General features: G+C 46.2%; 2 protein-coding genes across 2 annotated transcripts; one reads left to right on the top strand and one right to left on the bottom strand.

The window, feature by feature from the left end:
- Nucleotides 1–6,698: 6,698 nt before the first annotated feature.
- On the top strand, nt 6,699–11,099 carry lg15h1orf50 (linkage group 15 C1orf50 homolog). Its single transcript, XM_029683388.2, has 5 exons — nt 6,699–6,869; nt 7,430–7,545; nt 9,278–9,364; nt 9,477–9,608; nt 10,235–11,099. The coding sequence occupies exons 1-5, from the start codon at nt 6,821–6,823 to the stop codon at nt 10,418–10,420; spliced, it is 570 nt and encodes a 189-aa protein (XP_029539248.1). The 5' UTR covers nt 6,699–6,820; the 3' UTR covers nt 10,421–11,099.
- Nucleotides 11,047–14,853, bottom strand: ap5b1 (adaptor related protein complex 5 subunit beta 1). The gene is made up of 3 exons (XM_029683386.2): nt 14,362–14,853; nt 13,384–14,187; nt 11,047–13,227 (listed from the first exon to the last, which is right to left on the bottom strand). Exons 1-3 carry the CDS (start codon nt 14,497–14,499, stop codon nt 11,278–11,280), a joined length of 2,892 nt encoding a protein of 963 aa, XP_029539246.1. The 5' UTR covers nt 14,500–14,853; the 3' UTR covers nt 11,047–11,277.
- Between the last annotated feature and the right edge of the window lie 492 nt (nt 14,854–15,345).

The following is a 15,345-nucleotide window of genomic DNA, read 5'->3' as shown; positions in this document are numbered from 1 at the left end:
ATTTTTTTTCTCATTTTGTCTATCATAGTTGAAGTGTACCTATGATGAAAATTACAGGCCTCTCTCATCTTTTTAAGTGGGAGAATTTCCACAATTGGTGGCTGACTAAATCCTTTTTTGCCCCACTGTATATACACAAACAGTTTACAGTTGAAGTCAGAGGTTTACATACACCTTAGCCAAGTACATTTAAAGTCCGTTTTTCACCATTCCTGACATTTAATCCTAGTAAAAATTACCTGGGTCAAGTTAACCCCCCCCCCCGCGCCTGTCTGGACCAGGAGTTTTTTTTTTAAGTCCGGGGTGACAAGTACCAAGTGCGAACATGGTGCATCCTTCAGGGCCTGGAACGCCGCCTCTGTGTCCTTCGTCCATCTGGGGTAGTCGTGCCTTCGTTAAGTCTGTGAGGGGAAAAGTTATTGTGGCAAAGTTAGGTACAAATCGACTGTAGTAGCCTGCTAACCCCAGGAATGACTTCACCTGCTTCTTGGTTCGGGGGACCGGCAATTCCCTAAGGGTAGCGATTTTTTTCTTGGGGCATCATATTTCCCATCCCTATCTGATAGCCCAGGTACTCCACCTTGGCGTAGCCCAGCTTGCACTTATGGGGGTTCACGGTCAGACCTGCATCCCTTAGCGCATCCATCACTGCCTGTAACCTACAAAGATGGGACTCCCAACTGTCACTGTGCACAATATTGTCATCCAAATAAGCAGCTGTGTACTCACTGTGCAGCCGTAAGACACGGTCCATGAGTCGCTGAAAGGTCACTGGTGCCCCGTGGAGCCAGAAAGGAAGAACCCGGTAGCGGTATAGCCCCACCCTCGGGGTGGAAAAGGCCGTCTTCTCCCGGGAGGCCGCTGCCAACGGCACCTGCCAGTACCCCTTCGTCAGGTCCAACGTGCTGACGTAACTCGCCCTACCCAAGCGGTGTGCGCCCAACAGGAGGTGACAACTTACCATCCGGGTTACCCCGGAGCTGGGGGATGCGCAGGGCATGACCCCCTTCCAGCCGGGACAATTCCGTGCAAGGTGTCCCGGCTCACTGCACTCATAGCAGCGTCTCTGATATAGGGCCAGCAGCGGTCGACATAGTCAGTTTGGGTCACCTTCCTGCTTCACGGCCTCAGCTGGTTCCGTCCGGGCCCCCTTCAGCCCCTCGCCTCTCTTTGTGTTGTTCGTTCCCCTCGCCCCATCCCCTCTCTCCGCCCGGGCCCCTCTCAGCAGGTCCAGGGTGTTCTGGTGAGTTTCCACAGCAGTCAGCCATTCTTCAGGGCTCTGGGGGTTCTGCATGCTCAACGTCTTCTTCATCTCGTATGGCAGGGCCCGAAGGTATCGATCCAGGACGAGCTTGTCGATCATCGGGAGGGACGGTACTTCCGTCAGTAGCCAGCCCTTGGCCAGGCGCACCAGGTCGCTCATCTGAGCACGGGGGAAAGGGTGGGGTAAAAGGCCCCGTCGTGGACCAGTTGTGCATGGCACGCGAGGCTGAATCCATAACGGCTCAGGATCTCACATTTGAGTCCTTCATAATTCATGGTCTGGTCAGCATTTAAGTCAAAGTAGGCCTTCTGGGACTTCCCGGAGAGGTAGGGTGCCAACAGGCTGGCCCACTTGGGCTTGGGCAATCCTTCCCTCTGAGCAGTCCTCTCGAAAGTGCACAAATACGTCTCCACGTCATCTTCCTCCCTTAGCCAGGAACTGATTCGGGTCAGACTCCTGAGCCATCCCAACCTTCAACTGGGCAATCTCTAATACCAGTCTGGTTTTGTTGGTGCTGCTCCTCCAGTGCTCCTGGAGAGCCTGTTGCTTCTGCTGGCTTAGGATAAACTGAGCCACCAGCTCCTCCTTGTAATCTCCGTATTCTCGACCCCATGGCACCCAAAGCTGCTGAGTTGCCAGCATTCTCCACCATATGTGGTAAACCGTGGGATGTTGGGTTGAGCGTGCAGAGATTAACACAGAGACAGGGAGGTTTTAGTCCGCAAACACAACTTTAGTAGGCCATAAAATAGACATAACAAAGAAAATCAAGTAGGTTTGGCTCGGTCCTTCTTCTCAGCTTTGGCTCTGTGTCAGTCTCTCCCGGGTTCTCTCTCACTATGTGCCACAGTGCTCCTTTTATGTGGCCTCCCCGGCTGGTTGGCACTTTCCCCTAATTACCTCCACTTGGAGCTATCCATGTCAGGGTGCCCAGCTCGTGTACTCCCAGCAGAGGGAGCCAACGTCGCATCACATACCTCCCCTCGATTACCACCCCCTGGGGTAGACCTCCTGGGATACCACAATATATATATATATATATATATATATATATATATATATATATATATTTGCCTCATTTTGTGAACCAGGCCTTTATTATACTGGTCTGTAATATCATACGTAAAATTAATTTAAACTGCTACTTAAGTAGTTTTTTGGGGGTATCTATTCTTTACTATTTATATTTCTGTCTAATTTTACTCCACTACATTCCTAAAGAAAATATGTACTTTTTACTTCCATACATTTTCCTTGACACCAAAAAGTACATGTTATATTTCATGCTCAAGCAGGACAGAATTATTGTCCAATTCATGCACCTATCAATATAACGCATTGTCATTCCTACTGCCTATGATCTGTCGGATTCACTAAACACAAATACTACATTTCTAAATTATTTTGGAGTGTTGGACTGTGCCCCAGCCCAAAAATAATGAACATTGTGCCGTCTGGTTTTGCTGAATATAAGGAATTTGATGTAAAGCATTTACTTTTACTCAAGTATGATAGTTGAATACTTTTTTGTTTAAAAAAAACGTTTGTTTTGTACTTAAGTACATTTAAAACAAAATACTTTTAGACTTTTACTCAAGTAGTATTTTACTGGGGGATTTTTACCTTTACTTGAGTCATTTTCTATTAATTTAAAAGTACAGTATATTGAGTACTTTTCACACCACTGCTCCAGTCGTTGTGTTTTTTTCCAACAGTATTAGTGAACTAGGCCTTTATTACTCCAGAAGACAGCACAGTCTGAGCAAAGAACCTTTCCTCAGAAGTTCCTTGAGTTTTCAAAAAGGCACTTGAAAGACAGAGCATAAGGCAAAGTATTCTGTGGTCTGATGAGACAAAAAATGGAACTCTTTGGCCTGAATGCAAAGCGCTGTGTCTGGAGAAACCAGGCACAGCTCATCACCGGTCTACCACCATCCCTACCGTGAAGCATGATGGTGGCATCATCATGCTATGTGGATGCTTTTTAGCAGCAGGGACTGGGAGACTGGTAAGGATAGAGGGAACAATGAATGGAGCCAAATACAGGCAAATACAGGCAAATCCTTAATGAGAATCTACTTCAGAGTGCAAACGACCTTATAGTGGGTTGAAGATTTGACTTCCAACAGGACAATGACTGCAAGCATACAGCCAAAGCAACACTGGAATGGCTTGGGAACAAGAATGTGAAAGTTCTTGAGTGGCCCAGCCAAAGTCCAGTCTTGAATCCAATTGAAAATCTGTGGAAAGATTTCACTGCCACTCCCCATCTAATTTAACAGAGCTTGAGAAAATCTGCAGGGAAGAATGGGAGAAAATCCCCAAATCAGTGCAAAGCTGATAGATATACCCAAGACGACTCAAAGCTGTAATTGCGGCCAAAGGTGTTTCTAAATAGTATTGACTCAGGGTGTGAAAATTAATTTGCAAACATTTCTAAAAACATGTTTTTCACTTTATCATTATGGGTAATGTATGTACATTTTGAATTCAGGCTGTAACACAAAATGTGGAATAAGTCAAGGGGTATGAATGTTTTCTGTAGGCCCACCTCTTTTTGTTTCACTTTTCTTGACGTAACAATTGTATTATTACAAAGTCCTGTGTGATCAATATGATAAATTCTCTGGCTTTTTATATTTTTTATTTGTGTCAGTCTACAGATACGTGTGGTATAAACTGTAAATTGACATGAATATTGTACCTGTAACCCTCCCTGTGAGGTTGACCATGCAGTTGGGTTGGAACAGTGAGGAGGCATAAGAGGATGTCTTTTTTTCTTGACAAAGTTGGGCTTCTTATTTGCAGGTGAATAATTAATTTAGCCGGTGACTGTACAGTCCTTTACATAAACAAACAAACAAACGACTGTCACAAACGTCATCAGGGAAATGACCGGACCAAGGTGCAGCGTGGTGAGCGTACATTTCTCTTTATTTTAAATGTTGCCAACAAAACAAGAAACAACAAAAACGAACGTGAAGCTTACTAGGGCTATACAGGCCACTAACAAAGACAATTACCCACAACTAAGGTGGAAAAACAGCCTGCCTAAGTATGATTCCCAATCAGAGACAACGTTGGACAGCTTTCTCTGATTGGGAACCACACTCGGCCACACAGAAATACAAAACATAGAATGCCCCCCCCACATCACACCCTGACCGAACCAAATAGAGAAATAAAACGTCTCTCTTAGGTCAGGGCGTGACAGTAACCCCCCCCAAAGGTGCGGACCTAAACCTATAGGGGAGGGGCCGGATGGGCATCTACTTCGGTGGCGGCTCCGGTGCGGGACGCAGACCCTGCTCCACCCCTGGCCTCCCCCACTTTGGTGGCACCTCTGGTGAGGGGATCCTCGTCGCCGACCCCGGACTGGGGACCCTCACCGGAGGCTTCGACCATCGATGGAGGCTCCGGACTGGGGACCCTCGCCGCCGGCCCCGGACTGGGGACCGTCGCCGGAGGCTCCGGACTGGAGACCGATACTCTCCAGCCTTTTCCCAGGGTCCCTTGCCTTCCAAGATCTCCTCCCATGTCCATTCCTCCAGAAAACGCTGTTCCTCCCGGCCATGCCGCTTGGTCCGTTTGTGGTGGGTAGTTCTGTCACGAACATCGTCAGGGAAATGACCGGACCAAGGTGCAGCGCAGTGAGCGTACATTTCTCTTTATTTTAAATGTCACCAACAAAACTAGAAACAATAAAAACGACCGTGAAGCTTACTAGGGCTATACAGGCCACTAACAAAGACAACTACCCACAACTAAGGTGGAAAAACAGGCTGCCTAAGTATGATTCCCAATCAGAGACAACGATAGACAGCTGCCTCTGATTGGGAACCACACTCGGCCAAACACACAGAAATACAAAACATAGAATGCCCACCCCACATCACAGCCTGACCTAACCAAATAGAGAAATAAAACGGCTCTCTAAGGTCAGGGCGTGACAACGACAATTAACAAAAGTAGGCCTAATAAACTCAAATGAAAACCCAGACTCAATAATTGCCTGTTCATCTGTCTCATCTCGTCTAACAAACAAAGCAATGACAAGATTCTTGTAGCAATACCCATAATGCATCACAAACCCTACCAATTACCAAATTGACAATACAACTTCAATAAAGGTATGAAAAGGTATACAAACACATTGAGGTAATATATTCCACATGAAAATAAATGTGATACTCAACCTGTAAATCATGTCTGGACATTTATAATTGCAAGTCCTTACAACAAGTGATGGAGGACATAAGGTCAATCCTCAACCCCCCAGAAATCTGTCATTCTGCCCCTGTAAATAAGAATTTGTCCTTAACTGACTTGCCAAGTTAAATAAAATATTGTCTTTTCACAAAGCTGAAGCAACCAGAGGAGCATATACAACTGTGAATGTGTATATGGCAGGCCCCTCATATAATTATGTTCCGGCCAGACCATCTGCTCAAGAAAAAGTCGTCCCACAGCTGGTTCGACAACAGCTCCCATCTATTTTTGTGCAGTGTGACTGACCTCACCTAGACTTTCGACACTTGTTATTACCCACAACCAAAATAAATGTTGGTGTCCATGACCTGGACCAGAATCTGTCACAATACACCTATGGGTTTAAATCATTTGGAATGTTTTGAATTTGTTGATAAGGTGACACCCATATTGTGCCATACTCGTCTGTATAGCCATATAAAACTTTTTTTGAAGGAAAAATAACAAAAACTAGCACAACCTCGTCAAGAGCCAAAGCTCCCTTATAGCCTATAGACCTATTGTCTCAAATGACTAATAGGCCTATATGTTCAGTTAGGCTAGATGTAGCCTTCTTGCAATAGGCTGAGAAATTAGGCCTGTCAGAATGTACCATCCCTAATATTTGACATTTCCATTTTAAAGTAGATTTCTACTACATGTGCATTGAAACCTAGGAGAGAAGAGCATGCACTCTGCAGTTATAAACAGCAAATATTTTGTTCCTGTCTGGGAACAGTCCACGTTCCCCAAACCAGTCTCAGTCATGAGTCTTGACCACACTCATGTCAGGTCTTCATTCTGTATTTTTATTGGTTGTTTACTTTGCAGGATGTCGGTCTCACACATTATATATTTCACAGCAATTGAATTGCATAAGATCTTTCTCCACGTTCCTTCCAAAATAGCGTATGTATGTAACAATTGTGTTACACAAGTTACACCTTCCCCTGTGTTCTAAGCCCTACAATAAAAGTCTCCCTTTCACTCAATAATGACAATAAACATCCGCCAGCATGGCAATTAATTATATCTAGCGTTTAATATGATATTTCAAGTATTGTTATTATTATAATTGTTCAACAATTATACTGAAATAACGTTTTGCAATCATATTCAGACTGGCAACTAAATGGCCTACTATTGTAGGTAGGTGGAGACGCAAGACCTTAAAACAACCCCCTGCTGGCCAGTCAAACTTTCACACAGCACAGCGGTTACAAAACCTATTACTGAGCTCCAGTTGCAACTGGTTATTTCTGAGAGCATTTTGCTACATTGTACACCAAATTAGATACAGTAAAGAAAATGGACAGGACAGTTAGCCTCCCGAATCAACCAGACAAAACAACCACAGGTAAGACTTCCTGCTGTTTAGCATTGATAACTGTTTTTAATTGTTCTCAATCAATGTCCTGTATAAGGTGTGAACTTAAGTATAATTTGATTCATTGTTGTAGTTTAGAACTCTAGTAGGCTTTTAGCTCGACTATTCGTTCTAACGTTACTCTAGCTGGTCACATTCAAAGGGAATTTTTATTTAACACTAACTTTTTTTACATTACAGTTTCACAATAGGATATTCCACCGTCATACACCTCATTCGGTGTCAGCAATTTTGCCTACGTTTTAGCAGCTGGCTTTTGCTAAACGTGAACAGAAAGTGTTTGCTTGCAGGTCAGGAAGCAAGGCACAAGTCACTCAAACCACGAGAGCCGGTTATGTATTATAGTCAGTCTGGCTGAGATTATTTGGGGAGAGGAGGCCAGACATTTAAGACTACAGGCCTACGTAAATGGGTGTTGCAATCAGTAAATCCATGTAGACTAGCAGAACGCTTCACAAAAATGTCTAGCTTTGTCACCTTTCCTTTGTGTTTGTGTTATGCAAGTTTCAAGTGTCCCTGTGTGTTTGCAGTGCAGTTGGTGGAGAGCAGCAGCAACCCCAATGGACTGGAACTAGTCAGCTCCTACCAGACCAACAGGGTGGGAGACCCCATGGATCTGGTTGCTCTGGCAACACAAGTACAGAGGGTAATTAAATGAATGGCATTGCAATGATCCTAATGGAATAATAAGGATGATCATAGTAAGCAGACTCATGTACAGTAGCTTGTGACGGTATTCACCCCCCTTGGCATTTTTCCTATTTTGTTGCCTTAAAATATATATTTTTTTGCGGGGGGGTTGTATCATTTCGTTTACACAACACGCCTACCACTTTGAAGATGCAAAATATTTTTGGTGAAACAATAAATAAGACCAACAGAACTTGAGCGTGCATACACCCCCCCCCCCCCCCCCCAAAGTCAATACTTTGTAGAGCCAACTTCTGCAGTATTTACAGCTGCAAGTCTCTTGGGGTATGTCTCTAAGCTTGGCACATCTAGCCACTGGGATTTTTGCCCATTCTTCGAGGCAAAACTGCTCCAACTCCAAGTTGGATGGGTTCCGCTGGTGTACAGCAATCTTTAAGTCATACCACAGATTCTCAATTGGATTGAGGTCTGGGCTTTGACTAGGCCATTACAAAACATTTAAATGTTTCCCCTTAAACCACTTAAGTGCTGCTTCAGCAGTATGCTTAGGGTCATTGTCCTGCTGGAAGGTGAACCGCCGTCCCAGTCTCAAATCTCTGGAAGACTGAAACAGGTGCTCCTCAAGAATTTCTCTGTATTTAGCACCAGCCATCATTCCTTCAATTCTGACCAGTTTCCCAGTCCGTGCTGATGGAAAAACATCCCCACAGCATGATGCTGCCACCACCATGCTTCACTGTTAGTATGATCTTCTCGTGTGATGAGGTGTTGGGTTTGCGCCAGACTTGAGTTTTCCTTGATGGCCAAAAAGCTCAAGTGTAGTCTTATCTGACCAGAGTACCTTCTTCCATATGTTTGGGGAGTCTCCCACATGCCCTTTGGCGAACAAACGTTTTGCTTATTGGGCTCCATATGTTTGCTTTATTTTTTTCTTTAAGCAATGGCTTTTTTTTCTGGCCACTTAAGTAAAGCCCAGCTCTGTGGAGTGTACGACTTAATGGTCCTATGGAGAGTCAAATCTCTGAGGTGGAGCTTTGCAGCTCCTTCAGAGTTGTCTTTGGTCTCTTTGTTTCCTCTGATTAATGCCCTCCTTGCCTGGGCTGTGAGTTTTGGTGGACAGCTGAAGTTTCAGATTATTTTTTTAGAACCCATCCCTGATCTGTACTTATCCACAACTTTGTCCCTGACCTGTTTGGAGAGCTCCTTGGTCTTCATGGTACTGCTAGCTTGGTGGTGTTGCAGACTCTGGGGCCTTTCAGAACAGGTGTGTATGTGTATATATAGATCACTGAGATCATGTGACAGATCATATGACACTTAGATTGCACACAGGTGGACTTTATTTAACTAATTATGTGACTTCTGAAGGTAATTGGTTGCACCAGATCTTATTTAGGGGCTTCATAGCAAAGGGGGTGAATACCTATGACTTTAAAAAAACACGTTCATTTTTTCACATCACCAATTTGGACTATTTTGTGTGTCCATTACATGAAATCCACATAAAAATCTATTTAAATTACAGGTTGTAATGCAACAAACCAGGAAAAACGCCAAGGTGGATGAATACTTTTGCAAGGCACTGTACAAACCCCTGGTGTTGCCAGTACCATTCCTCTGCCAACTGAGCTATTCTGAACCTTAACTTTGGTTTGACGTGGCCCCATAAAGAATGTATCATAATGATGAAGACATTCTGTTTGAGATTAACCTTGTTTGGTTCCTAGGGAGATGACTTTGTCAGAGCCAACGCCTGCAACAGATTGACAGTCATTGCTGATCAAATTAGATACCTGCAGGAACAAGCCAGAAAGGTGATGGCTTATATTTGAGTTTATGTAACCAATCTATGTAATTCATATAGGGAAAGAATTAAGTAGCATTAGTGATGATGCCAGTTGGTTTGATCTGAATGTTTTTGTTCAGGTTTTAGAGGATGCCAGGAAGGACGCTGAGCTGCACCACGCTGCATGTAATGTAGTCAAGAAGCCAGGGAACATGTATTACCTGTACGAGCGGCCCTCCGGACAGAAATACTTCTCTATCCTCTCGCCTCAGGTAAGTACATCACACCTGGGTGGCTTTCAGCAGGGCACAATACTTTGGAGCGTTCAGATATTACTCTACTCCTAAAGATCACGTCACATTTCCATCTGCAACACTTCTAAAATGTCAATCACCCGGGAAAGCCCCCAGCACATACAGCAGCTGAAAGACTGAGTAACTGTTACAGAACGTCTACCACCATGTGGTGCATAATGATATGAGTTGGGACATTTAGATGCGCAGTCTGCATGTGACCCTGAAGGGAGTTGATAATGTTCTCTTTAGCCGGTTAGAGGTGGTGCTGACTGACCACTTGGGTCTTTGTGTGCACACGCATTGGCCACAGCATGGTTGTGTAAGCACAGTAGCACACACAGAACATTTAATGGATATAGGAAGATTAACATAGTCCCACTTTAATTTGAATATAGGAACGAAATGGCCCATTGGGTGTCTGTCAAAGCCATAACCCTTCTAGCAAAAGATGGTGCTAATATTTACTCTACTGGTTACTCAATAACTGGTGTAGGTCCACTAAAATTTCTACTACCTCTTCAGAAAAGCTGACTCACCACTACACTTTTTTGGCTTCTTTTATGAAATTGCGTAATGGCCCCTCACCCATCTCTCATTTGAAGGACTGGGGTGCCGGCTGCCCTCACAAGCCTTGTGGTGCGTTCAAGCTTCAATACGACATGTCCTGGACCCCTATAGATGACGTGGCGAAGAAGGACGCTGAAATCGCCATCATGGACAAAATCCTGAGCCAGCAGACAGCCCTGCCTCCTTGCTTAGAGCCCAACTTTGAGAACATCTCAAAGTAGAGCTGCAACCTGGAACAGGACCATCTTAAAGGGGCCACATTGAGTGGCATTAAATGGTCTTAATGGACATACAGGGACAGATTTAATAGCTTGAGAAACATAAGCTAACTTGGGGGAGGCAAATGTGTATTGTAAAACACAATTTATTTAGTTCTTATTCATCTGGCACAAACCTTTAGGCAAGCTCAGTAAATCTGGTCCCATTAGGGTTTTAATGTGAAACTTTAGTCATACAGAACTGTTTTGTGTCAAAGACAGTTGAGTATGGTCTTCAAACTGCCCAAATGGGAAATACCCCATGTACATTAGCATTAGGAACCAATTCAAGGTTCAAAATACTTTCCAGTTTTGCACCAAAGGAATGCATTTGATTTACTTCCTTAAATTAAAGCATATTCCTTTTCACACAATGGAAAATTCTTGTTCTGCTATATCACTCAAATGACCATCTCTAATAATAGATTTGTGTCCATGTCTTAATTCTATTTTCATGGGGGAACAGGCAACCTGTCCTGTAATTGGGAGAGAATGCATCTTCTGTTTTTGGGACCTGCAAAACGATTGTACAGCTGTAATAAAATATTATGGAATGTTTCTGTGTTAAGCATGAGGTTAACAAGCAGAAGTCAGTCACACATGGACTTTATTTACAAGTTAAATTAAAATGTTTTCAAAAATCCATGATTCAAATGATCCGTTTACTGAGTGCAGCTTCAAAACATATTGTCATAAGTAACTGTATCACACAACATTTCAAAAGCAGAGACAAAAGGAAGAACTGAAATCAGACAAGTGTTAAAAGGGCATTATTTCATAAAAACAAGCCATCTCTTTTATGGAGCCCACCACTTTCAGAATCAGACATCACCATTGACTTGCTGTGTGCTGTGAATCTCTTTGGTAATGTCCTCTAGATAAGAGTTAATATAAGGCAGAAGCTTCCAGTTGTCTGTAGCAATATGAACCTGGACGGCATCCTCCTCTGTGATAACCTTCAGCAGCACGTGAGACTGGGGTGGGAGGAAGAAGAGCACTTTACACCTGCCTTTATCCAAGTCTGAGACCAGATATCTCTGAAAGTACTTCTCCACCAGCTCACCCACAGCCGAATCCTCCAACTGATCACAGAACAGGCTAGTTGCAGTGTTGGTCAAATCCCCCTCAGACTGCCCTGAGCATATTTCACCCCAGATCCCCTCAAACACCCTCTGCTTCTTTTCCCTGGCCCACCCTAGGGGTGTGAGGAGGGGCAGAAACACCTCAGGGAAGGCCACATGTAGGTCTGCCAGCGGGGAGTGCCAGGAGAGGCCGTCCTCCGTGGTGAAGATGGCGCTAGCTCTCAGGGTGGTGTGGTACGGCTGCTTGGGCTTCAGCCTCAGCCTCACTGTAGGGGGCTTCCTGGTCCTGAACAGGCAAGGCACACTGATGTCACTCACTTCCTCATAGTGGCCGTCCGTGAGATCAAAGTGCAAGCGGATGCTGAAGAGCTTGTCGAAATGGGGGTCGTGAACTCCAGTGTGTGTGAGGTGGTATTGGAGGGTGATTTCAGAGGCGAAGCTGGAACTCTGGAACTGGGCTCTGTAGTCCTCTATCCCACCCTGTCCTGGGGAACTCTCAGTCTCACAGGCTGGTTCACTGTCTGGTTTATGCTCTGGTCTGCATTCATCTGGTTCATGTTTGTCCAGTTTGACTAGCATCAGCAGCGGTCGCTCTGTCTGGTGCACGGTCAGACCGCTGGTCAGTTCCTCGTTCTCACCCATGATGGCAGACAGCGAGCGCACTTTGGCCTGCCGCCCCCTTTCTGTTCCCCTCTGTGCTAACACCCCAGCCAGCTTCTCCTGGGAAAGAGTGGTGAGGAGGGTGTAGTACAAGCGGGCGTGGTCCTGGATGTCTGTTTCACCATAATGGCAGGTGAGGTGCTGTAGGAGATCAGCCAGCGGTGTGAGAAGGGAGTCTAAGCTGGGGTGCAGGAGCAGGCGTCGACACACCCCCAGCACACTGTTCCCCAGACGCCAGTCCCCGCTCACACACAGCGCGGATGAAGAGGAAGTGATGACGCACAGCAGAAAGTTGAGAGTGGCCCTCTGGAGGACTTCCCCTTCCTCTGCCACGCGGGCCAGGATCCTGAGGTGCCAGCGGAGGTCTTGCAAGGTGAGCTGGGACAGCGGGGCCTCTGTGATGGTTCTTTGCAGGGCTCTAAGCAGTGCCACAGCCCAGCCTGACTCCAGCCGGTCCTGGGTCCGGTCAGCCAGGTTGATGAGGTGAGGGGCCAGCCGAGTGCGTCTAAGGTACAGGTCACACAGCCTCTGAGACAGGTCCTCAGAGTAGCGCTCCACGTGGCAGAAGTGAAGGAGGAAGAGGAAGGAAGCCCTGAAGAAGGTCACCACCATCTCCCTACTGGCCTGGTTCTCCACAATACGGAGAAGGGAGGTTAGGTGATCGTACAGGTAGGCCAGGCCTCTCCCCCCCTGTCCCTCCCTGTCTTCTTCTCCTTCCTCCAGGTAGACCAGAGAGAGTAGGTTCAGTCTAGCCAGCATGCTGACACTATCATTGAACACAGTGGGCACTAGGGCTGCGGCCAACCGAGGGGTCAAGAGCACGGGCAGGCTCTCGTCGCCACTGCTGATAGGTCGGTTCTCTGGGAAGTGCAGGATGCAGTCCATGTAGAAGAGCTTCTCAGGCGTGCTCAGTAGGGGGTGTTGGGACAGGCCGACGAGACGCTTTAGAAGGAAGGTTTCATCCTCTGCGCTGAACAGGCTGTCTGTGAAAGCAGCCTTCATCAGCAGAGTGGTATGAAGAAGACACACCTGCAACAACAAGAGAGATTAAACAATTCGGTCACAAATCTTAAGATTTTACAGCTAGGTTTGATAATGTTCTACCACAGCACAAGCATGGTTAGATCTGTGGATAATCTGCTATTTCTTCCATAACTCATCCTAGACAAGTAGACTGCTACTAACCTTGCATGTGCCCAATAGACGCAGCAGCTGTGCCCTGAATATCGTTGGGGAGACTGCGGGCACCATGGCAAGCACCTCCACCAGCCGTCGCAGCAGGGCAGCCTGGGATAGGGATGTGAGCAGGTAGGACTCCTCTAAGAGGGAGGAGAGTAGCGATCTCAGCTCTTTACAGTCTAGGCCCGTCTGCAGGGAAGGAACTTTTCCCATGGTGCCCAGAGTGAGGGGCGAGAAGAGGGCCAAGTCTGAGTGTGACTCAGAGTTCGGTTGTGCGGAGTCTGCACCCTCCCCCCACACAAACCCCTCGTTGCTCCCCAGTGCAGTCTTCAGGTCTCCAGCCCCAGCCCCTTTCTGCTGGGTGAGCAGATACACAGCATTCCTCAGGGCCAGGGCATGGAGCCCCGTGTAGGCCTGGTGAAGCCTGGAGTTTTCCTGCTGCCTCAGGCTGCTCAGGAGCTCCAAGCGTTGGGATAGTAGGCCCGGGAGGCAAGCCTCTAGCTCCCTAAGGCAGTCGCAGGCTGTTGTCCTCAATGGGTGTAATGCAGCCCCAGCCTGTGCGTCGTTGGTGTCCTGGGCCATCTGTAAGAGAAGGTCCAGGAAGTCTTGGGAGGCGCTGGTGTGTGAACTAACACAGCAGGAGCAGAGGAGCACGGAGGTGAGGGCCAGGAGAAGGTGGCAGCGGAGCGGGAGGGATTTGGGGGAGCACTGGGCAAACACAGACATGAGCTCCAGGGCGGTCTCCTCGCCCACAAAGACAGAGGGGCACAGCAGAGTAGGGTGCTCAAGTAGTGGGGACAACAGCAGGACCTGAGGCAGGCGGAACAGAGGACATAATGCAGTTTAATATGGTTGAACTTTTAAACACTTTAATAATGAAAGTGTCATCCTCCATAGCAAATGCTCTGGAACTTCCTGTGGATACATACATATGAAGGGACTCGGGAGGCTTCAATACAATAATTGTGCCCTGAAAAAATGTACCTTGATGTGGTCACTGGCCCTGTCATCTCGCAGCTCGTGCAGGACCTCAGCGAGGAAGATGTCCGATGTCGTGCTGCACAAGAACTGGGACGGGCTGCGCAAGAATGCGGAGATCCTCTCGGGCCAGTTCGCTGACATGGTTGAACCGAATATAGCCTACAGGTAAAAAATTACTTACCTTTATTGCACAATGTCTCTGTTTAGTTAAGGTTGGTAGCCTACGACCAGAGGTACGACTACAACTGTGATTACGGTCTGCGAAATCAGGCAAAGTTTTTCTCGACCTGCAAAACAATGTGTTGTGATGTCTTCAACGCGATTGTCATCCGTATTTCACAGCATACCTTTTTTATGTGCAATCACACCACACCGACGGTTGTAATTATCACATAGCTAGCTTCTTACGTACTCATCTGCTTATGTTCACCTCACCCGCACTAACGATCATCACACTTTTAGAGATGTTTCACTTCCTTGTCTTAGTAGTCATGTGATCAGATATCACATGGCGCTAAGTGTGCTTCAAAATAAAGGTAGCCATTTGCATGGCAGCGGCCCTTGAGCGAGGTAATTCGTTTTAGCATGAATATTGAGTGCTTCATTTTAAAGTTAACTGGGTGGGGATTCCTATGGGTTGTGATCGTTCCTCCAATGATAAGAGCATTGTCTTCTTCAAATGTGGTTTCCTACGGTTTGTAAATGGCATCAACCAGTGGGTCTTGTGACGGGTATACAGAAATGACTAGTTTACAGAGTGCAGTGATGTGTCCTATAAGGAGCATTGGTGGCCGAATGGTAAAGAACATTTAACCGCTCGAGAGCACCCTTACCTGCTGAACTATACATTACGTCTGTGTAATCTAGCATGGGTAGGATGGTCATCTGAATCAGGGTTAGTTTAGCAGCTGGGGTGAAAGAGGAGCAATTACGATATATGTATTTATCCAACCTTTATTTAACTAGGCAAGTCCGTTAAGAACAAAT

Source organism: Oncorhynchus nerka, linkage group LG15, assembly GCF_034236695.1.
Source record: "Oncorhynchus nerka isolate Pitt River linkage group LG15, Oner_Uvic_2.0, whole genome shotgun sequence".
Taxonomy (NCBI): domain Eukaryota; kingdom Metazoa; phylum Chordata; class Actinopteri; order Salmoniformes; family Salmonidae; genus Oncorhynchus; species Oncorhynchus nerka.
Note: the sequence above shows the minus strand (reverse complement) of the source record. Positions and strands in the feature narration are given on the sequence as shown.